Below are 24,767 nucleotides of genomic sequence, written 5' to 3' on the forward strand. Positions count from 1 at the left end.
TACCGCTGCGCTACCGTGCCGCCCTAAAAAAATCCTCAAAAAATTCCAGTAGATTTGTCAAGCATGATTTCCCCTTCGTAAATCCATGCTGACTCGGAATGATCCCGTTACTGCTATCCAAATGCTCAGCAATTTCGTCTTTTATAATTGACTCCAGCATCTTCCCCACCACTGATGTCAGACTAACTGGTCTATAATTACCCGTTTTCTCTCTCCCTCCCTCCTTTCTTAAAAAGTGGGATAACATTTGCTATTCTCCAATCCACAGGAACTGATCCTGAATCTATAGAACATTGAAAAATGATCTCCAATGCTTCCACTATTTCTAGAGCCACCTCCTTAAGTACTCTGGGATGCAGACCATCAGGCCCTGGGGATTTATCAGCCTTCAGTCCCATCAGTCTACCCAAAACCATTTCCTGCCTATTGTGGATTTCCTTCAGTTCCTCCATCACCCTAGGTTCTCCAGCCCCTAGAACATTTGGGAGATTGTGTGTATCTTCCTCAGTGAAGACAGATCCAAAGTAACGGTTTAACTCGTCTGCCATTTCTTTGTTCCCCATAATAAATTCCCCTGCTTCTGTCTTCAAGGGACCCACATTTGCCTTGACTATTTTTTTCCTCTTCACGTACCTAAAAAAACTTTTGCTATCCTCCTTTATATTATTGGCTAGTTTACCCTCGTACCTCATCTTTTCTCCTCGTATTGCCTTTTTAGTTAACTTTTGTTGCTCTTTAAAAGAGTCCCAATCCTCTGTCTTCCCACTCTTCTTTGCTATGTTATACTTCCTCTCCTTAATTTTTATGCTGTCCCTGACTTCCCTTGTCAGCCACAGGTGTCTCTTACTCCCCTTAGAGTCTTTCCACCTCTTTGGAATAAATTGATCCTGCAACCTCTGCATTATTCCCAGGAATACCTGCCATTGCTGTTCTACCGTCTTCCCTGCTAGGGCCTCCTTCCAATCAATTTTGGCCAGCTCCCGCCTCATGCCTCTGTAATCCCCTTTGCTATACTGTAATACCGACACTTCCGATTTTCCCTTCTGCCTTTCCATTTGCAGAGTAAAACTTATCATGTTGTGATCACTGCCTCCTAATGGCTCTTTTACCTCTAGTCCCCTTATCAGATCAGGATCATTACACAACACTAAATCCAGAATTGCCTTCTCCCTGGTAGGCTCCAGTACAAGCTGTTCTAAGAATCCATCTCGAAGGCACTCTACAAACTCTCTTTCCTGGGGTCCATTTCCAACCTGATTTTCCCAGTCTACCTGCATGTTGAAATCTCCCATAACCACCGTAGCATTACATTTTTGACACGCCAATTTTATCTCCTGATTTAACTTGCACCCTATGTCGAGGCTACTGTTTGGGGGCCTATAGATAACTCCCATTAGGGTCTTTTTACCCTTACAATTTCTCATTTCTATCCATACTGATTCAACATCTCCTGATTCTATGTCACCCCTTGCAAGGGAATGAATATCATTCCTTACCATCAGAGCAACCCCACCCCCTCTACGCCGGCCACATGTCCCAGCTACACTAGTCCCACCTGCATGACTTTGGTCCATATCCCTCCAAACCTGTCCTATCCATGTACCAGTCTAACTGCTTCTTTAAACGTTGGGATAGTCCCAGCCTCAACTACCTCTTCTGCCAGCCTGTTCCATACACTCACCACCCTTTGTGTGAAAAAGGTACCCCTCAGATTCCTATTATATCTTTCCCCTTCACCTTAAACCTATGTCCTATGGTCCTCTTCACCTACTTTGGGCAAGAGATTCTGGGCATTTACCCGATCCATTCCTCTCATGATTTTATACACCTCTATAAGATCAATAATATAAGACATAAGATATCTTTTGTTATTATTCAGCTTTCGACCCTATTCAAAATCTCCCATCTAAACACATCACCTCACTACTGTCTGCTCTAGCAGCTGTGTCTGTCTCAAGCAGTGACTTTGGCTGATGAAGGCCAATGTGCCAATGTGTCAACATCTGCCTGTGACACCACTTTCAGGAAACTGTACAGTTATACCTAGATTCCTCAGCTCTGCAACCCTCCTCAGACAACTACCATGCTCTATGAAGTTCCTGCTCTGTTTTGACTTGCCAAAATGCAACAATTCCCGCTTATCTGAATTAATGTCCATTTGCAATTCCTCGGCCCACTTGCCCAGCTGCTCAAGAACCTGCTGTAAATCTTGATAGCAATCTTCACTCTTGCTAATACTACCTATTTTAATATCTTCAAACTTTCTATTCATGCCATGTACATTCTCATACAAATGGTTGGCTTAAATTACAATTAAAATCTTTGTTTCTTTAATTTCATTTATAATATTTGCAATGCCATCTATCATTGTGCCATTGGTAAGCTCGAATTTGTAGCTTGCAATGACATCATCCACATAATTGGTAAATACAGTAAATAGTTGAGGCACATGTCTGTAACATGATGGCTTAAACGTAAGGTCATTCTTTCAAAAAGTAATCCTGTGATATTCCTCTACTTTGGCAAAATCTAATATGTGCTCCTATTTCATAAGTGGGACTGCAAATGACAGTTTTGATTCGACTTGATTTATTGCCCATCAATTTTATTTTAACATAAGTGCCTTGTGGGTAAGTACAATTTTCCATTTATGAGGAATCCATTTTGTTTCAAAGAAACCTCCTGATTGGTCTTTGGGGCAGGGTCTTAAATAGCACCACTGATAACATATTATAAAATTGTTTCAAAAGCTTATTTTGAAATAGTCATTTCATGTTATGTCGTTACATTGGATGAGGGGCTAAAGGATTAATGGGTTTCCCAGAATCTATGATGAGCACATCTCTGACGGGCTGGGGCAAAATACTGGAGATGCTGTAACTACTCAGCAGGTTATGCAATATCAGTGGAGACAAAAAGTGTTAACATTTCGACAGATGTCTTTTATAAAAAAGGATAGCCTGTTACAGAGGAAGCAAAAGTTGCAAGTAAAATTAAATTGTATCAAAAGTGAAGCGAAAGTTTAACAGGTTTATACTCTGCATTCTATAAGGGCCCAAGGTTTTAGTTGTAATGTACACTAGGTGAGAACACAGCTGCATTTTAATCTACAATTTGAGAGAAAGAAGGGAAAATCGGAAGTGTCAGTTTTGCAGTTGAACAAAGGGGACTATGGAGGCATGAGGGAGGAGCTGTCCAAAGTTGACTGGAAAGAGACCCTAGCAGGGCTGACAGTGGAACAACAATGGCAGGTATTTTTGGGAATAATACAGAAGATGCAGGATCAGTTCATTCCAAAGAGGAAGAAAGATTCTAAGGGGAGTAAGAGGCGACCGTGGCTGACAAGGGAAGTCAAGGACAGGATAAAAATAAAAGAGAAGTATAACATAGCAAAGATGAGCGGGAGGCTAGAAGATTGGGTAACTTTTAAAGAGCAACAGAAGATAACTAAAAAGGCAATACAGGGAGAAAAAATGAGGTATGAGGGGAAGCTAGCCAAGAATATTAGAGAGGATAGTGAAAGCTTCTTTAGTTATGTGAAGAGGAAAAAAAATAGTTAAGACAAATGTGGGTCCCTTGAAGACAGAAACAATTGAATTTATTATGGGGAACAAGGAAATGGCAGACGAGCTGAACAGGTACTTTGTGTCTTCCTTCGTGAAGACAGATCCAAACAATCTCCCAGATGTAGCTAATTGCAGGAAAAATGTTCCCAATGTTGGGCGAGTACAGAACCAGGGGCCATAGTCTTAGAATAAAGGGGAGGCCATTTAAAATTGAGGTGAGAAGGAACTTTGTCCTTGTGAATTTGTGGAATTCTCTGCCACAGAGGGCAGTGGAGGCCAAATCACTGGATGGATTTAAGAGAGAGTTAGATAGAGTTCTAGGGGCTAGTGGAATCAAGGGATATGGGGAGAAGGCAGGCACTTGTTATTGATTGTGGACGATCAGCCATGATCACAATGAATGGCGGTGCTGGCTCGAAGGGCCGAATGGCCCCCTCCTGCACCTATTTTCTATGTTTCTATGTACTAGTGGCCAGAGGACCTAGGGTGATGGAGGAACTGAAGGAAATTCATATTAGGCAGGAAATGGTGTTGGGTAGACTGATGGGACTGAAGGCTGATAAATCCCCAGGGCCTGATGGTCTGCATCCCAGGGTACTTAAGGAAGTGACTCTAAAATTGGTGAATGCATTGGTGATCATTTTCCAATGTTCTATAGATTCAGGATCAGTTCCTGTGGATTGGAGGGTAGCAAATGTTATCCCACTTTTTAAGAAAGGGGGAGAGAGAAAACAAGGAATTATAAACCAGTTAGCCTGACATCGGTGGTGGGGAAGATGCTGCAGTCAATTGTAAAAGATGAAATAGCGGCACATTTGGATAGCAGTAACAGGATCGATCACAGTCAGCATGGATTTACGAAGGGGAAATCATGCTTGACTAATCTTCTGGAATTTTTTGAGGCTGTAACTAGGTAAATGGACAGTGGTTGTAATGTACCTGGACTTTCAGAAAGCCTTTGATAAGGTCCCACATAGGAGATTACTGGGCAAAGTTAGAGCACATGGTATAGGGTATCCGCAATTAGAGCACATGGTATCCACTGAAATGGATAAAAAATTGGTTGGCAGACAGGAAACAAAGAGTAAGGATTAACGGGTCCCTTTCAGAATTGCAGGCAGTGACTAGTGGGGTACCGCAAGGCTCGGTGCTGGGACCGCAGCTATTTACAATATACATTAATGACTTAGATGAAGGGATTAAAATGAACATTAGCAAATTTGCAGATGACACAAAGCTAGGTGGCAGTGTGAACTGTGAGGAGGATGCTATGAGGATGCTGGGTGACTTGGGCAGGTTGGTGAGTGGGCAGATGCCTGGCAGATGCAGTTTAATGTGGATAAATGTGAGGTTATCCACTTTGGTGGCAAGAACAGGAAGACAGATTATTATCTGAATGATGTCAAGTTAAGAAAAGGGGAAGTACAACGAGATCTAGGTGTCCTTGTTCATTAGTCACTGAAAGGAAGCATGCAGGTACAGCAGGCAGTGAAGAAAGCCAATGGAATGTTGGCCTTCATAACAAGTGGAGTTGAGTTTAGGATCAAAGAGGTCCTTCTGCAGTTGTACAAGGCCCTAATGAAACCACGCCTGGAGTATTGTGTACAGTTTTGGTCTCCAAATTTGAGGAAGGATATTCTTGCTATTGCGGGAGTGCAGCATAGGTTCACAAGGTTAATTCCCAGGATGGTGGGACTGTCATATGTTGAAAGAATGGAGCGTCTGCACTTGTATACACTGGAGTTTGGAAGGATGGGAGGGGATTTTATTGAAACATATAAGATTATTAAGGGATTGGACACACTGGAGGCAGGAAACATGTTCCCAATGTTGGGGGAGTTCAGAACCAGGGGACACAGTTTAAGAATAAGGGGTAGACCATTTAGAACTGAGATGAGGAAGAACGTTTTCACCCAGAGAGTTGTGAATCTGTGGAATTCTCTGCCTCAGAAGGCAGTGGAGGCCAATTCTCTGGACGCTTTCAAGAGAGAGTTAGATCGAGCTCTTAAAGATAGCGGAGTCAAGGGATATGGGGAGTAGGCAGGAACAGGGAACTGATTGTGGATGGCAGTGCTGGCGCGAAGGGCCGAATGGCCTACTCCTGCACCTATTGTCTATTGTCTATCTTGCCCAACATAGCCTATGCGTGGCTCCAAATCCACAGTGATAAAGTTGATATTTAACTGCCTTTGGCAAAGGTTAGTAAGCCATTCAGTTCTAGTAAGTAAGGCCAGTAATAATTGCTTGTCTTGTCAGCAGTACTGCCAATTTTGTTCATCAATCTTAAAAAAGGCTGCATTTGCCTGTTCAAATTCATCCAGTCCCTTTTTGATCTTTATCGTAACTAGTTAATCATGTATTAAACTGCTGTAATCGTTGTGCAAGTGCTGGAAGAAAGTATGTGCATGCAATTTTCAGAGTAAACTAAGTCCAAGATTTAGAAACCAATGGCATTTGAGCATGTATTATCAAGAATACATAAGTGCCATTTTACTTGCGGCATTTTGTTGGAGCCTTTGATTTGATTTTCTCACAGGTGGCTGATGCTCATGGGTGGATACTTTGGTTAACTGCAATGCTCTTGTTGGAGAGTAGATGAAGTAAAAATTATCTCTTGGTAGACCTCTGCTCTGCTATAAGATGTAAAAAGCTGACCCGTGGCTCAACTCAATCTTATCACTTTCTGAATTATGACTTTACTGCACATGCCATTAACCAGTTTGAGGACAGAGTAACAAAAAGGACCAAGAACGTAGGATAAATACTTATTAAATCTTTCAGCCCTACATGAAGTTCTGAGGTGGCCTGGCATGGCACCCAATGCCATACTATCCCAAAGATAGACTCAAAATGCAGGAGTAACTCAACGGGACAGGCAGAATCTCTGGAGAGAAGGAATTGGTGACCACCAGAGAAGGAATGGATTCATGTCGAGACCTTTCTTCAGACTGAAGAAGGGTCTCGACCTGAAATGTCACCCATTCCTTCTCTCCAGAGATGCTGCCTGTCCCACTGAGTTACTCCAGCATTTTGTGTCTATCTTCGGTTTAAACCAGCATCTGCAGTTCATTCCTACGCCATACTATCCCAGATTGATTGGCATTAGCCATTTCTCAAGTTTGAACAGAGTATGTCTACCCATGTTTAGGAACAGGTATGGTTTATCCAAACCCTGTCCCAATCTAAAACTGAATGTTATATTAATCCACACATCCAGTCTAAATCCAACACGAATTAGGGTCATGACAGGCTTGGATCAGTCAGCTGGGTTCTATCCGGCTAGTAAATAGTTCCTGCTCTATGACCATATCACTTATGCTTGGAACATAATATAAGTATTTAGCACAATGGAAGATTCACAATGATGCTCCAAGTTTAATGACTTCCTGCATATTTGAAGATATTCAGCAAACCGTCTGCGATTAAATCCTCATTTTATTTCGTATTATGCTGTGTTCACTCGTATTTCATGGTCCATTAGAATTTGAATTGTTCAAGGATCACCTGTTCCGCTTAGTGCAAACTATTTGGAAATTATACTGCCAGAGCTTTGTTCCCCCATTTAAACCTTTAATATTAATTATGTTTATGACCCAGAATAATATAAAATATGTACACAGAAAGAAAATTAAACAATTCACTACCCATAAACGGCCAGGGATCAAATGTGATCCTTATCGTCTGCAGTCCAGAAACTGAGGATGGGCTGTAAATGAGCATGCCAGTGATTCTTAATCTTTTAACCAATTTTTTTCAATTGGTGAGATGAAGGGGCAGTGGAGATGCTGCCTCACAGCGCCAGAGACCCAGGTTCGATCTTGATTATGGGTGCTGACCATACGGAGTTTATGCATTCTCCCCGTGACCTGCGTTGGTTTTGTCCGAATGCCCCCACACTCCAAAGATGTACAGGTTTGTAGGTTAATTGGCTTCAATAAAATTGTCCCTGGTGTGTAGGATAGTATTGGATTGTGGGGATCGCTGGTTAGCGTGGAGTTGGTGGGCCGAAGGGCCTGTTTCCACGCTGTATCTCTAAACTAAACTAGAGTTCTTTTGATATCTTTGTTAGCTCCTTGGCAGTTTGTGAGAAGTACTGTGGTGTACCGGTGCGAATCAGTCAGGAAGGTTTTGTTGAGCTGGTTGACCCAGCTGGGGGACGTAACTCTCAATTACTCGCATCGTGCTCTCAGCTGCTTGAGGATTTCCTGCTCTGTTGCACATTGGGCGTCTGGAAGAGGATGAGACGCAAGAACAGAATTGTTTCACAGTGTAACTTGCTGATGCTTTGTTTAAACTTGAGAAATGGCTACAGCCAATCCATCTGGGATAGTATGGCAATGTGAATCAACATTGTTGAGAGAAGGGGAGCTAGCAATAATAATTAAGTAGAATAGTGCAAAGATGGAAAAATTGTCTTGCTTTTCCTTGCAGCAAGTCTTCTGCTGTCTGTTTTGGATTTTTCAGACACAAAGCTTGTCTGATTGTGACATTTTGCCTTGAAGGGATTACCTCTGGAAATACATGATTTTGCGTTCACTAAAATCTCCTTAGTGGTAGTGTGGAGAAATGAGTGAAATCATTAGTGGGCAGAGTTCCCTGTGCCTTGCATTTAAATGGGACTTTTCTCTGACTGAACAGCATACAGTAAACCCTCATGATAACGGACCGGGGGGGGGGGGGAATGGTGTCTGTTGTTGTTGATTGCCTGTATTATTGTATGTAGTTGAAACAAAGAACTGGAAATGATGGTTAATACATAAAAAGACACAAAGTGCTTGAGCAACTCAGCAGGTCAGGCATCTCGGGAGAATATGTATAGGTGATGTCAAGACCAGACTAATTCCGTCTGCTGAGTTACTCCAAAACTTTGTGTCTTATCACCTTAAAACTAGGCTGCAAAGCAAATCATTGAATTAAATCTATGACTAAAAAATCGTTGTTAGTCATAAATGTTTACGCATACAGCGTGGAAACCTACCCACCACAACCAACATGTTCCATCTACACTACTACTACCTGCCTGCGTTTGGCCTATATTCCTCTAAACCTATCCTATCCAGGTACCCGTCTAAATGCTTCTTAAATGCTTCTTAAATGTTGTGATAGCCCCCACACCTTAAGCTATGTCCTCTGGTTATTGATTCCCCTACTCGGGGTAAATACAGTCTTTTACTCAATCTATTTCCCTCATGGTCTTATACACCTGCATAAGATCGCCCCTCATCCTCCTGCACTCCAAGGAATAACGTCCTAGCCTTCTCGAACTCTCCCAATAGATCAGGCCCTCGTGTCCTGGGAACATCCTCATCAATTATCTTTCCAACGTAACAACATCTTTGCTAAAAGGGTGACCAAAGCTGAACACAATACTTTAAATACAGCCTCACCGATGTCTTGTACAAGACCTCCCAACAGGTCTCGACCCGAATCGTCACCCACTCCTCTCCAGAGATGCTGTCTGTCCCGCTGAGTTACTCCAGCATTTTGTGTCTATCTTCGATGACCTCCCAACATCCATACTCGATATTCTGATGAAGGCCAATGTGATGACACCCTATCTACCTGTGATGCCATTTTTAGGGAATTATGTACCTGCACTCCTCGATCCCTCTGCTCTATAACACTCACCAGAGCCCTGCCATTCACTGTGTCGGTCCTGCCCTGGTTTTACTAAAAGGTTGATTTCCAATAATACAAATAATGCAGCATAAGAACTTGGCAGAATGCAAACAGTAAAATAATTAGAATTGTGACTTTTAAATTTGAAATAATACCTTTTCATTGAATTTTCCAACATTTTCTAAAAAGATGCACTGGCAACCACATTGAAGTAAATGTGGTAGCCATATCGTTTAGTTTTAGTTTAGAGATACAGCGTGGAAAAAGGCCTTCCGGGCCACTGAGTCCACGCCGACCAGCAATCCCCACGCACTAACACTATCCCACACACTAGGGGCAATTTACAATTATACCAAGCCAATTAACCTACAAACCTATATGTCTTTGGAGCTGAGAGTAAACCGAAGATCTTGGAGAAAACCCGCACAGGTCACTGGGAGAACCTACAAACTCCGTACCGACAGCACTGTAGTCAGGATCGAACCCAGGACCCTGGGGTGCTGTAAGGCAGCAACTCTACCACTGCCAGTTTACAATCTGAAATGCTTCCAGAGAATGCTAAATTTCAGCATTTCTCGTGGTCATTGCAGACGCTATCAGATTGTCATTTTTATTGGTATTTTTCTTGTTCACTGTGAATAGTGACTTTGTGCATGTGTCTAGTGTTACCATTCAATGTCATGGTTTTTATTAGCTCATACATCATTCTAACTGGATGGATGTTTTGGCTTTGGTAAATATACTTTTGTGAAACCTGATAGCAAAAAGAGGTTGAAGGCTACTAGAGCAGATCCCTCTGACACAAGCCCTCGTCCTTTAGCAAATCATTTTCCCTCCTCTTGACACTTCCTCAGGAGTACAATTTGGGCTGGGCTTGTTCAGATTGATGACCTTGCTGGGGCTACCTCTCAGAAAGATCAATTATGCTGCAGAGGCATAATAAAGTTAACAAAATCTGTTGTTTTTATTTAATTAATCATGAACCACTTTTTTTTTATTTTTAGACCATGAGTCGGTTCAGTGGTGCTATGACAACTTTATTAACTACAGATCCTTGATGTCTGCTGACAATGTACGCCAGCAGCTGTCACGAATCATGGACAGATTCAACCTGCCTCGGAGGAGTACGGAATTCACAAGTCGAGATTATTACATAAACATTAGAAAGGCACTGGTTTCTGGCTACTTCATGCAGGTACGGTAGAGGTTGTTGCCGATTCTCATGCTTCTGATACGAACAGCAAATTCTCTGTCATTTCAAGCTTTCAATCAGAATGTTTCAAGTTAATGTGCCACACGTGCCAATCCTGCTTGTTTGCAGATTGTGGTAGAAGGGATTGCTCTTGGTGCATTTCTTTTTAGAGAGCCCTTGAGGCAGATAGCGAATGGAGGAATTAAGCAGAAAGAGAGATGCAGGAATGAGAGCTTAGTAAATGAGCTGGAGGTGAAGTGTGACAGGAGATCAGTCAGAAATAAATTGACAGCCAAATGGAAAGTAATTGAAAGTGGACAAGAAGGATGTGGTGGAAGTGGACGATACAAGTGCAGGAAGAGCACAAGTGTTGAATATTTGCTCGAATCTGCTCAGCAGTTTACTGAGATTTTCGCTGCTCATAGCAATCATTTCCCACCTGTTTTTTCCTGAAATCCCATGTTTTTTAAAGTCTATAAACATTGATGGTTTCTGCCTTCAGTACAAAGGCAGAATATCCACAGCCTTCCAGAGGGGGGGGGGGGGGGGGGGGGGTGAGAGCATTAGGCTTAGCAAGTGCTGTGGCTCCATGGTGGAATAATGTTGTATTATTATTTGGAGTTTGCTTGTACTGTTGATTGGTGAAATCAAGTTCATTACTGGATGGGGCTGCTTGCTTACTCTAGTCTGAAGAAGGGTCTTTTCCTATACATGCTTACCCTAGTGATGAGCCCACTATTATTAGAAAAACTGAGCTCGCCTTTGGAGTTCCAATTCTTTGAAATGCACACAATTCTGACATGGCCCAACAAGCTTGATGCAGGGTGGTTGGTGAACCAAGATAGGAAGGTAAAAGCATTTTAAGGACTACAATTTCATAACTCAGGAGTCGTAAATCTGTAGAATTCTCTTCCACAGAAGCCTGTGGAGGACATGTTCAAGCAGTGGAGAGATTTCCGGACACAAAAGACATGAAGGGGAAGTGGCGGGGTAGGGAGCGGGAATATGGTATTGAGATAAAGGATTTGTGATAATTGTATTCAATGGTAGGGCAGGCCTGAAGGAGCCCTATTCCTGCTCCTATTTTTCTATGTTTTGTATTAGCGGGACTGATTTTGCAAACAAAATTGGAGAGGACAGAAACCTCGAGTGCTCCTGAGCACACAAATGTAGGGGGGGAAAAGGTTGAGAAATCAAAAAGGTATTTTTGTGGGCATTTTGAGTCCTTTGATTAGATACTAGACAGTAACAGGAATCTGCTACTCACACCAATAAATTTGCTATACAATTGAGTGAGATTATGTTTTATACAGTGCCCTCCATAATAGACAATAGGTGCAGGAGTAGGTGATTTGGCCTTTCGAGCCAGCACCGCCATTCAATGTGATCATGGCTGATCATTCTCAATCAGTACCCCGTTCCTGCCTTCTCCCCATACCCCCAAAACAGGCCATGTTCATATTTGGCAACATATTGAATCTTCTCAAGCTTGTAAGGAAGTAACGGTGTTGATGAGCTTTCTTTACGATTGTGCCAATGTGCTGGGACCAAGATAGGTCTTCAGAGATATGCACGCCGAAGAAGCTGTTTACTCTCTACACCGCTGTCCTGTCGATGAAGGCAGGTTCATGAATTCTCGACTTTCCATCCCTGAAGTCAGCAAGCAATTCCTTTGTTTGGCAAATGTTTGGAGCAAGGTTATTGTTCTGGCACCATTCAATCAGATTATCAATCTCCCTCCTGTATTCTGCCTCATTACAATAGACAATAGACAATAGGTGCAGGAGGAGGCCATTCGGCCCTTCGAGCCAGCACCGCCATTCAATGTGATCATGGCTGATCATTCTCAATAAGTACCCCGTTCCTGCCTTCTCCCCATACCCCCTGACTCCGCTATCCTTAAGAGCTCTATCTAGCTCTCTCTTGATTGCATTCAGAGAATTGGCCTCCACTGCCTTCTGAGGCAGAGAATTCCACAGATTCACAACTCTCTGACTGAAAAAGTTTGGGACAGACCTATCATTTATTTATTTGCCCCTGTACTCCACAATTTGAGATTTGTAATAGAAAAAAAAAACATGTGGGTAAAGTGCACATTGTCAGATTTTATTAAAGGGTATTTTTATACATGTTGGTTTCACCATGTAGAAATTATAGCTATGTTTACATAGCGTCCCCCCATTTCAGGGCACCATAATGTTTGGGACACATGGCTTCGCAGGTGTTTGTAATTGCTCAGGTGTGTTTAAATGCCTCCTTAATGCAGGTGTAAGAGAGCTTTCAGCTCCTAGTCTTTCCTCCAGTCTTTCAATCACCTTTGGAAACTTTCATTGCTGTTTATCAACATGAGGACCAAAGTTGTGCCAATGAAAGTCAAAGAAGCCATTATGAGACTCGGAATAACACTGTTAGAGACATCAGCCAAACCTTAGGCTTACCAAAATCAACTGTTTGGAACATCATTAAAAAGAAAGAGAACACTGGTGAGCTTACTAATCGCAAAGGGACAGCTGATGTCAGAAGAATTCTCTCTATAATAAAGAAAAGTCCCCAAACATCTGTCCGACAGATCAGAAACACTCTTCAGGAGTCAGGTGACCATTGTCCGCAGAAGACTTCATGAACAGAAATACAGAGGCTACACAGAGGCAAGATGCAAACCACTGGTTAGCCACAAAAATAGGATGGCCAGGTTACAGTTGCCAATGAAATCTAGTGTATAGACACATCCTATCTGCTCGTTCAAACATGCCTCAAAACTCATTGGCCGGCGGTTCATTCTACAGCAAGACAATGAGCGGCAAGACAGTGGGCGGCACGGTAGCGCAGCAGTAGAGTTGCTGCTTTACAGCGAATGCAGCGCCGGAGACTCAGGTTCGATCCTGACTACGGGTGCTGCACTGTAAGGAGTTTGTACGTTCTCCCCGTGACCTGCGTGGGTTTTCTCCGAGATCTTCGGTTTCCTCCCACACTCCAAAGACGTACAGGTATGTAAGTTAATTGGCTGGGAAAATGTAAAAATTGTCCCTAGTGGGTGTAGGATAGTGTTAATGTACGGGGATCGCTGGGCGGCACGGACTTGGTGGGCTGAAAAGGCCTGTTTCCGGCTGTATATATATGATATGATATGATATGATATGAATGATGCCAAACATACTGTTAAAGCAACAAAGGAGTTTTTCAAAGCTAAAAAATGGTCAACTCTTGAGTGGCCAAGTCAATCACCTGATCAGAACCCAATTGAGCATGCCTTTTATATGCTGAAGAGAAAACTGAAGGGACTAGCCCCCAAAACAAGCTTCATAGAAACATAGAAAATAGGTGCAGGAGTAGGCTATTCGGCCCTTCGAGCTTGCACCGCCATTCAATATGATCATGGTTGATCATCCATCTCAGTATTCCGTACCTGACTTCTCTCCATACCCCCTGATCCCTTTAGCCACAAGGGCCACATCTAACTCCCTCTTAAATATAGCCAATGAACTGGCCTCAACTACCTTCTGTGGCAGAGAATTCCACAGAATTCCATCAGCTAAAGATGACTACAATACTGGCCTGGCAGAGCATCGCCAGAGAAGACACCCAGCAACTGGTGATGTCCATGAATCACAGACTTCAAGCAGTCATTGCATGCAAAGGAAATGCAACAAAATACTAAATATGACTACTTTCATTTACATGACATTGCTGTGTCACAATCATTTTGGTGCCCTGAAATGGGGGGACTATGGAAAAACACTGCTATAATTTCTATATTGTGAAACCAGAATGTATAAAAATGGCCTTTATTAAAATCTGACAATGTGCTCTTTAACCACATGTGATTTTTTTTCTACTACAAATCTCAAATTGTGGAGTACAGAGGCAAATAAATAAATGATGGGCCGTTGTCCCAAACATTATGGAGGGCGCTGCATGTACTTTCATGTCATTCAAGTTTTGCTCTCTTGACAAAGTCAGACATAGAATCATAGAAAATAAGTGGAGGAGGAGGCCATTTGGCCCCTCAGACCAGAGGCTTTAATGGTTTCAACAACATTCCATGTTATTTCTAAAGGAAAAATAATTTATTTGCCATGTTCTGCCTTGATGTTTATCGATTCTAAATTCATCTACCAGCTGAGAGGTTTAAATGGGCATATAAATTGAAGTTGTGAGCAAACTTGTATTTCAGTAATAGAAAACAGATTAGGAGTTTCGATAATCCAAGTTGGCAGTGAAATTTAAGTTGTCGATGTAGCTGTGAGAATCCATAAGATTGGTCTGCATTCTGAAAATGTTTACAGCCATTTAGTCGCAGGTTTATTTTGCTTTTTATTGTATTGTCAGTCTTTTTGATGATATTTTGTTGATGGTCCTTGTACTGTGATTGCAAGGAGATGGTTCCAAATGTAATATGATTTTGTATGGATTACCAAAAATCAAAATCTATATAACCCGGGTATTATGTGCTGTGAACTTGTAACCCTGTAGTGACCACTGTGAAAAAAATACATAATGTTGTAACTTCAAGCCATCATCTGCTGAAACATTCAAAAGTTGTTTATTACTGATTTTGTTTTAGCTAAAGCCATTTCTTTACATGGAGATAGTTTTAAAAACAATCCTTTGACCCTTTTTTGCTCCAATATATTTTTGAAGAAATTATTAGTCAGCTTGGCCTTTTGGGTATACCAAGATTCCAGAGAATAATTTCATAAGCAAAAGATTGAGTTCCTGAAAATATGAAATAAAGGAAGATACTGGAAATACTCAGCAGTCCATGCAGCATCTCTGAAGAGAGAAACATTTTGCTGATAACGTGTAGTTTTTTCAGCACCTTTTGATTTTTTTTTTATGACTGCACTGTTTTAATTGTATTATGGAGAATACTGTGTTTTTATTTCTTGTCTCTTTCCATGTAGTAAGTCAAAAAAATATACAGCCTCACCTGTCCCATTGCAGTCATTGTTTCTCAACATCTCCTCAGCTTTTGTCCATCTCTATCAGAATTTCTCATCCTTGTTCTAATCGCACCCTCTGCCCCTTGGAAAGAAATATCAGTTATTGCTTCTCAGCTGAAAGTAAAGAAGATTTTATCTTTATAGTTTTTCTGACGCTTTCCCATTGGTGCACTGAAATGACAATGTTCCTCACTGGTGTTTGATCTCATGAACATTGACAATTGACAGGCTGATTAGCAGTCTGTCTTGACAATGTGTGCCCTTAAACTAAATTTAATGCACAAAATATAATAGTGATTATATTGGCTTCTTGAAGTATGGATGGAGTCATTGGACGGAGGCTGGTTTGAGTGATGGACTGGACTGGATCTATGGTTTTCTGCAATTGCTTCTGGTTCTGTCAGAGTAGTTGCCAAATTATGTTGTGATGCATCCCAATAGGATACTTTCTACATTGCATCTATCAAAATTGGAGACCTGCTTAATTCCTTTGGTCGTCTGAGGAAGCAGAGCCATTGGTGTGCTTCCTTAGCCATGGCATTAATGTGGTTGGACCGGAACAAATTGGCAATATTTAGACCTAGGAACTTGAAGATCTTGACCACCTCCCCCTTCAGTACCATTGATGCACACTGGCGTGTAATCCACCCAATACCTGACATCGCCAACTATCTCCTTCATTTTGCTGACATTGAGGGAGAGGTTTTTGTCATGACACAATGTTATGTTCTCTATATCCTTCCTCTACTCATTGTTTGAGATCTGGCCCACTATGCTGATGTCATCTGCAAAAATTGTGACAGGGGTTAGAGCAGAATTTTGCCGTGCAGTTGTCATTGTGCTGGAATTATAGAAATGGGCTGAGAACGCATCTTTGCGTGGCATTGGCTTTGAGAATTATCATTGAGGATGTTTCATCAGCTATCCTTACTGAGGATAGTGTGTAATGTACCCTGATGGTGTCTGGCCTGAACATGTTGCAGCCACATGTGATCTAGGCTGCCTGGGAGGCTCGAGTTGATGCACTTCCAAAGCACTTCACGATGATGCATGTTAGAGCTATCAGATGGAAGTCGTTAAATCACACTACCTTTTGGCACTAGGATGATAATGAATCATTTTTAAATGATTGGGTAATTTTATAATGTTCTGTCCAGGATTAACATCTCATTGGTGTAAATGCAATTGTTCCCATTGTGGATTGGTGAGGTGAGGGGGAAGCAGCATCTTGGTGTTTACCTCTTGCAGTGTTTTAGAAAAGCTTTAGTCTTTAGTTACATCTGTACTTCCTCTTTTTCTCAGTTAGCTACAATTTGTGATTAGTAAATAACCTTTCCTTGGTGTTAACGAGGTTAGATTGTGCAAGGTTATGAATGTTCATGGCATTGCTTCTCATTTTCAGAACCACAACATGAATAAATAGCCTTTGTTGTGTAGGTTTCAGCAAACTGCTTTTAATGGCCTTTTGGAAAAAATGTTTTGTTTAAAATCTATGCAAGGAGGTGACGTGAGTTATCAGGCACTGATCAGGTTGGATGGTAACAATACAACGGCATTCTAAATACCTGTTGAGTGTGGATTAAAAGGGGAGACTGATATAATCAGGTAGTTATTGTCTGTTAAAATAAAAATTCTCTTTTCTCCAAAGAATTATTTAACCTTCATCATAAATGGAAACTGTTTTGAATAGGGTAATTGTGTTGCTAAAGGTCCTGTTCATACCCAGGGCATTCTGTGTGTGTGTGTCTTGAAGGATGTGATAGAACAAGTGGAACATATTGATCAGTCTATGACATCACATCTTAAAAACCTACAACCAAGCTCAAAAGGCCTTGAATTGGGTGCAGACTATTTTATGAGTCATGCTCTTCGGTGAATAGTGGATATTGATATTTTAATGGGATGCTGGTGCTTTGCAGTAAACTGTCCATGTGGCCTTTCTGAAACTCTTGGCAGTAGTGTAGAAATTCTGAATGTTTGTTGAACCATTAGAGCAAGTAGTAATTTACTGTTTACATTTAGTGTCAGGTGAGTACTACAAACTTCAATACATTGGTATATTTCTAATATCACACGCTTTCCTGACATGCCTGTGCCCATGAACGAACTGAAAGATTTAACCAGGGTCAACTCCAACATAACCCACTTGAAGGCAATGGTAAAGATATCAAATACAATATGGGACAGTGGATTTTAGATGGTTTTTGCAATGCATATATCAGTTTAGCAAAATGTTGATTAGCATAACTCATTAATACTTAGCTGTTTTAATAAAGATTCCTCATGTCCAAGATATTTCCCATTAATAGCATTAATTAATTAAAGACCAATAATTAATTAATTAATTGATTATGCTTTGCGGGCGTTACTGTAAATGTGACCGCAGATTATAGTATTTGTTACTTCCCATTAAATTTTGCTTTTTGACATTTTGATCTTTACCTTCGTTCTCTACTTTGGTAATATTGGTGTTTATGTCCAGACCCGATTGTTCAGATATTTAACACCAATTCTCTAACACCGAGACAACTGAGTAGCATGAGTGCATTATGGACGCTAGACTTCCCTGTTTGATTGCAGGTTTTCTTGACATAGTAAAATAGGAAAATACCCAAAGCAATACCCATTGTCATTCCTCTCCCCTCTCCTCCCCTGTCTTCCTCACCCCAAATTTCTATTGTCACCTATTGTAATTACTTAATGGGTACTTTCTGCCTACCATTTAATTTTAGGTGGCGCACTTGGAACGTACAGGCCATTATTTGACGGTGAAAGATAACCAGGTGGTGCAGCTTCATCCTTCTACGGTCCTGGACCATAAACCTGAGTGGGTGCTCTACAATGAATTTGTGCTCACCACTAAAAACTACATCCGGACCTGTACAGATATCAAACCTGAATGGTAATGTACTGAGATATGGGTTTTGAACGGTTTGTCTCTGTTTGCGATAAGTTGTGCAATACATCAATAGTAAAAATTCAGACATTGAAGATCCAATCTGAAGTCACGGATTGAACCCTTAAGAAGATATTAAAATAGTTAACTGCAGATGAGTGCAGTTACTGAATATAATTCAATTCACTTAGCTGCTAGCACAGTTAATATCATTAATTATGGTCTCAACCGTTTAATTTTATGAAGACTTGAAGAAAGTCTGTAGCAGGCTTTTAATGTTGCAAAATATGGAGGTCGAACGGCCTCAATCAACACATCGATGCATAGTTCCTACAAAATCTTTGCACTTGTGCTTGTGTCGGTGGACAAGGAGCATAGCTGTTGGATAAAACTGGTGCAGCTAAAGCATAACTCACAGCGTGCAGCACATTGATTACTGTTGCCTTGAAATAACCATTAAAACTACCCACTTCTCATACTTAGTCACTAGCAAATACCAATAATCAGACTCTGGACATCACAATAAGTCACATTTAAATGATTTAGTCCACGTAATTTAATACCATTTGTATGCTCAATTTATGCGGAACTGTAATGGTGGCCTGTATTGACTTTGATAATCTGCCTGAGCATAATGAAATTGCAGAGCCTAGAAAATGTAAGTTGTATCATGCTGGGTTTCATTTTTTTCCCTGCACATATTGACTGTTCTACCTTCATAGGAAACATTGCATTTATAAAATTCATGCTATCAGCCTCTTTGAAAGCACGATGCAGAAATCATGACTTAGATTTCATATGAGTGCTCTGGATTACGAGCCTAATAATTTTTCAACATAAGCTTCATGTAAAGAATAATGTTTCATCAGCAGTAATATCCAGACTTTAGTTTCATGAGTATAAAAGCTATATTTCGATCCCTTAGAGCATGCAGGTTAACTACCTTGGCCTTTTTATACTTGAAGTAGAAACCATTCAGGGAAAGCAGGGAATTGGAAAGGCAGGTGGACAAGGTGAATGCAAGTGTATATTAGTAATTGTAAGATAGGAGAAAAGAATAAGAATGTAAATAAAGCCTGAATGGATATTTAAAATAAATTATAGGATACAGGTCGGAAGTAATTTAAAGAACTTGCATTTACTCATCATATAGAGAGGATAGTGAAGAAGACACATGACGTCCGTGCCATCATAGGTCAGGGCATAGAATATAGGAGTTACGATAGTATTACACAATACATTGGTTAGATCATACTTGAGGTATTATGAGCCTTTCTGGACGTGATTGTGCTGCAGGGTGTCGAGGAGATTTACCAGAATACTGCCTGTATTGGAGGACTTTAGTTACAGGGAGATGTTGGATAGGCTGGACTTGTTTCCCCTGGAGTGAATGAAACTGCTGGGTGAGCTGATAAAATTATGAGTGGCATGCATAGGGTAGCCATCCAACATATTTTTTACCTTGGTAGGAGTATCAAAAACAAAGGGGAATATGTTTAGTGATGGGCAAGAGTTTTAAAGGGAATCCAAGGGCAATGTTTTTTTACCCAATGGTTGATATGTCGAAAAATGCCAGAGGTGGTGATGGAATCGGATACATGTACGACATTTCGAAGACATTTAGACGGGCACTTAAATGTGTAAGATATAGAATGATACGGTCCTCATGTACACAAATGGGACGTGTAGATTGGCAATAGGTGGGCTAAATGCCTGTTTCTGGTCTCTAAAGCACTCTGGTTCTATGATCATCCAAACTATCCAAACATGGGCAAAGCATAGAGTCAGACCATGTGTGTACAAGAATGTCCGAAATATTTTTTTTAAAAAGAATAATAAGCAAATCCTGTTTTGAAGGATATGATGTAATGGTAATTTCACTGTTCCATACTTGAACAGACCCAGGAATATTTAAATCTTTTATTGGCTATTTGAAAGGACATTGGAAAAGATAGAATAGCATTTGCTTGAAAAAAGATGCAATTACAGCTGTAGAAAGAGGAGACATCAGCAAAAGGGTGATCAGACAGCATCAGCAAATGAACTAAGGAAGACCAAAGGATGCCTGGCTCATGAGTGTTTAACCACAGACGTGACAATGATGTGGCTGGAGTGGGGAACCTATGCAGAGAAAGATCACTGAAGCATGTAACAAAAGTAATGGTATTTAATTTTTGCAGACTGCAAGAAACAGCAGAAGTAATGCCTTCAGTTGTGGTCACTTCGTCTCATGAAGAGTATGTTATAAGAGGTGCAGTGTAGATTTACTGGAACAAAACCTGGCAAAAAGTTGTAGAATTAAATAGTATGGAATCAGGCCATTTGACCCACCCAGTCCAAGCCAACCAGTGGGCAATGTTCCACAGTAATCCCATCTCCCATGCAGCACGGTGCGGGACTGGTTGCATGAACTTTGAGCAATTAATTAATTTAGGAGTTTAAATATCGTGGTGGGTAATGATAAAGCACGTAGAAATGATCTACCCGTGGCTGAATTCAAAACCGTGGGGTGGCGCAGCGGTAGAATTGTTACCTTCCAGCGCCAGAGGCTCGGGTTCGATCCTGACGACAGGTGCTGTCTGCACGGAGTTTGTATGTTTTCTCTGTGACCGCGTAGGTTTTCATCCACACTCATTTACGGTGCTCTGATTTCCACCCACGCTCCAAAGACACATGTTTGTAGGTTAATCAGCTTCGATAAAAAATTGTAAAATTGTCCTTAATGCGTAGGATAGTGCTAGTGTTTAAGAAGTATAAGAAAATGACTGCAGATGCTGGTACAAATCGAAGGTATTTATTCACAAAATGCTGGAGTAACTCAGCAGGTCAGGCAGCATCTCGGGAAAGAAGGAATGGGTGACGTTTCGGGTCGAGACCCTTCATCAGTCTGAAGAAGGGTCTCGACCCGAAACGTCACCCATTCCTTCTCTCCCGAGATGCTGCCTGACCTGCTGAGTTACTCCAGCATTTTGTGAATAAATAGTGCTAGTGTTTGGTCGCCACAGACTCGGTGAGCCGAAGGGCCTGTTTTCTGCTCTGTATCAAGCTAATATATAACGGCTGAAGTATTTAAGAGTGAAACTAGTTTCTTCCTCCATGAAGCGATATCTAAATCAAGACTCGTCTCCTAGTTCTTCTCTCCCATTCATGAGTGAGGTTGATGCACCTTTGTGATGAAAGAACGTCGGGGAACGTGGAGTGGAGATTGGGAAAGGGGACTGACATGCAGAGCAGCCACAAGTGGATTGAACGGGTTGACAGGCTTGAGGGCTTAATATTTAACATTTATTTCCGTGGTCCCGTCGCTTTTTCTGTTTGCAGCAAAGTTGTGCTTTTAAAATGGCGAGTCTGAAACGTGCAACAATGAAGTGTTTAAAACATGCCTTGTACTGTTTCTGCATAGATTCTTCATATAATACAAGAAAATAGAAACGGTGCAGATTTGCTTTAGTGGGAGTTGTACCCAGATTTCTCTTAAGCAGGGAAAGATTTATCATTGGACTATGGTGTGACTTTTCTACAACTGAATTAAAAGCACAATCAATCCCCTCACTTTAATTTAGAGGTGAATAGGGGAGGAAGCAGACCACCTACTCTAATGTCCTAGTTTTGAGAGCGATTATTATTGAATACTGGATCAGAATAGAAGAATACATGATTAGACAACTGAAGGTGGCACAGTGGTAGAGTTGCTGCCTTACAGCGCCTGCGACCCAGGTTCGATCGTGACTACAGGTGCTGTCTGTACAGAGTTTGTATGTTTGCCCCGTGACCACGTTGGTTTTCCCTGGGTGCTCCGGTTTACTCCCACACTTCAAAGACATACAAGTATGTAGGTTAATTGGTTTAAGTAAAAATTGTGACATTGGTAATTGTCCCTGTTGTGTAGGATAAGGTTAGTGAACGGGGATCACTGGTTGGTACGGATTCGGTGGGCAGAAAGGCCTGTTTCCCTGCTGTATCTTTAAACTAAACTAAACTATGCTGGTACTACCTATAAACATCAACACCTCCACTTAGAGTTGCTGTCATACACAAACGGGCCCTTTGGCCCGACACATCCATGCCGACCAAGATATCCCAGCTCAGCTAATTCCATTTGTCTGCGTTTAGCTCGTATCCCTTCCAACATTTCCTCTAAACATTTCAGTTATAAAGTAGTCAATTAATTGGTATTCAGTTACTGACTTGCTTGGACCATTGTAACCATATTCATATTTTACCAGATTCTGCATGCATTTCCATTTGATAGAAATTTCCAAAATTAATTAAACACTAAATATGAAATAATTAGAACAATCGTCCAGAGACTTTCATCATCTTTGGATCAATAGGCAAGAGGAGGAAGGAATGAGAGAATGTACTTGGTGTGTTTTGGGACTCCTTATCTAATGTGTGAGAGAAATCTAAAGAGGGAATTTGTTGCTGAATTTAGAAAAGGGAATGAAACGAACCAGATAAAAAAACGTCCAAACCATTAATATGATTAATTGCACAAGATTGAGAGAAAAGATCTAAATTTTCAGGCAATGAGAGACTGGTAGACAACTAATTCAGTTTGTATATTTATAAATGGAGACGGATGGAGTCCAGACCTCTATAGCCCAGAGTTTAATGATAATGATAGAAAAGATAATAGAATCTTTATTCAAAAATGTAATACTATAGACCTCTGGAGATCTGCTTTCAAAGAGGAATATTGTATGACCAGCACTATGGCACTTTTGGAAGCAGTCACAAAGAGTAAATGTAATATGATTTTCATGAGGCTGATTCATGACAAAGCTTACAGCACATGGTATGAGAGGACAGGTGGCAGAACTAATTGCATGCTGACTACAAACCAGAAAATAAAGTAATAATGACGCAAGAGATCGCAGATTACTGGAAATGCGGACAAAGTGATCCCAACACTAATCATGTCGCATCATCCTGCCCCCTCCCTTTCCATAGAGACCACTGTCTGCAACTCCTAGGCTCGTTCATTTCTCCCCATTCAACCCTGCCGCGGCACTTTCCCGACAACTGCTGGAGGTATAACACCAGCCCCATCACCTCTCTCGCTTACATCTAGGGATCCCAGCAGCCCTTCCTGCCGAGACATGTTCACCTCTTCCAACCTTGTGTATTGCATTCGGTGCTCCTGATGTGATTGTTCCTACATCAGTGAGGCCAGGCATAAGACTGGGCGGCGTTTCGCCTAACACTTGTGCTCGGTCTTCCAAGGCCTGCTGGATCTATTGTTGGTCAACCATTTTAACTTCTTTGGTATTTTTTTTGCATTCATATTTAAGTTTTGTTTTGATTTTCATTGCCTGCTAAAAGTTCAGTTTTCATCAGTAATTTCCATGTTGTAAATATCAAGAGGATTGGACAATTTGCAAAATGCCTTCCATGTATCCATGAGATGGCAGTGTTTTTAGTTCAAGTTCTGCCTCTGATCTGATTGCAATATTTTCAAGTGTGTATGTAATCATCAATTGTAACATGTACTTTCTGTCCTCATAGGTTAGTGAAGATAGCTCCTCAATACTATGAAATGGGCAACTTTCCTCAGTGTGAAGCCAAAAGACAACTGGAACGCATTATTGGCAAACTTCAGTCAAAGGAATATTCTCAATATTGAAGTTATGTTGATGTAGGAGACCAGGCAAATGCAGATTTCATATTGAAGAAATATGGACTTCAAATTCTGCCCAAATATCCACAAATTTAATTCGTCTATTCAAGAAAACCTTTGGATGTTTTCTTTCAAGTGGCTGGACAATTCCTCACTTTTATTTTTTAAAAGAATCCTTGTTTTTGGCAGGTTGTGTAACACTCTGTTGAGCAACATAGTATGTTGCTGGTGTTATGTGGCTTTTTTTATTGTTACGTTGACTTTTGTCATAGACCCTGTTGGGTTTTGATGGGTTGGGGTGGGCAAAGGTTTCAGAATAATGCTGTAACTGTTAATTTTTAAAGTTTCATCATTATTACAATATTGTCTGAATTTCTCATAGTGATTCAGAGTTGCCGATTAAAGTATGTATTTCTCAACCACATACTGCATGATTCTGCCCATGTTGACATTCTTAATGGAAAGTTGTAGCGACTCAAAGAACATGGAAAAATTACATATGTAGGCACCTGAATTTTCCCAACACCATTTTTTGACTTAAATAAAGGTATAGTGACAAGTTTTTTGTGTAAAGTGTTTTCTTGGAAGAAGTTATTTGAAGAATTTTACATGGTTCTCCCCATTGTTCAAGGAAGTTGTTCTATTCTTGGGAGAGTCAACTACAGATGATACTTGGAATAAGAGTACGAGTAGTCTGAACAGCTTCTTGAGCCTGCTGTATCATTCAGTAAGATTGACTCTTAATTTCCCAACTTGATCTTCCCAGGATTGATTCTCCCCCAACTCGATTCTTCTGTCTGATTTCTGCAAAGTCCAAGAACCTATCTGGGTCTCAAATATGCACAGATTCCTAACTTTCTGTGTGGAAAATCTCAAAGATCCATATTTACTTATGGCACAGAGCAATCCCATCTCTTCGCTCATTTTCCCT

At 41.0% G+C, this 24,767-nt stretch overlaps 1 protein-coding gene across 2 annotated transcripts in view; it reads left to right on the forward strand.

Moving 5' to 3' along the window:
• The window catches only part of dhx15 (DEAH (Asp-Glu-Ala-His) box helicase 15), a 124,370-nt gene extending 99,979 nt beyond the window's left edge, over nt 1-24,391 (forward strand). For both annotated transcript variants that reach the window (XM_078400571.1, XM_078400581.1), the window contains exons 12-14: nt 10,190-10,380; nt 18,053-18,222; nt 23,725-24,391. In XM_078400571.1, the coding sequence (XP_078256697.1) occupies nt 10,190-10,380; nt 18,053-18,222; nt 23,725-23,842 (479 nt within the window). In that variant the 3' untranslated portion in view covers nt 23,843-24,391. The remainder of the gene's footprint in view (nt 1-10,189; nt 10,381-18,052; nt 18,223-23,724) is intronic.
• Nucleotides 24,392-24,767: the final 376 nt, after the last annotated feature.

Source organism: Rhinoraja longicauda, chromosome 1 (assembly GCF_053455715.1).
Source record: "Rhinoraja longicauda isolate Sanriku21f chromosome 1, sRhiLon1.1, whole genome shotgun sequence".
NCBI classification, from domain to species: Eukaryota; Metazoa; Chordata; class Chondrichthyes; order Rajiformes; family Arhynchobatidae; genus Rhinoraja; species Rhinoraja longicauda.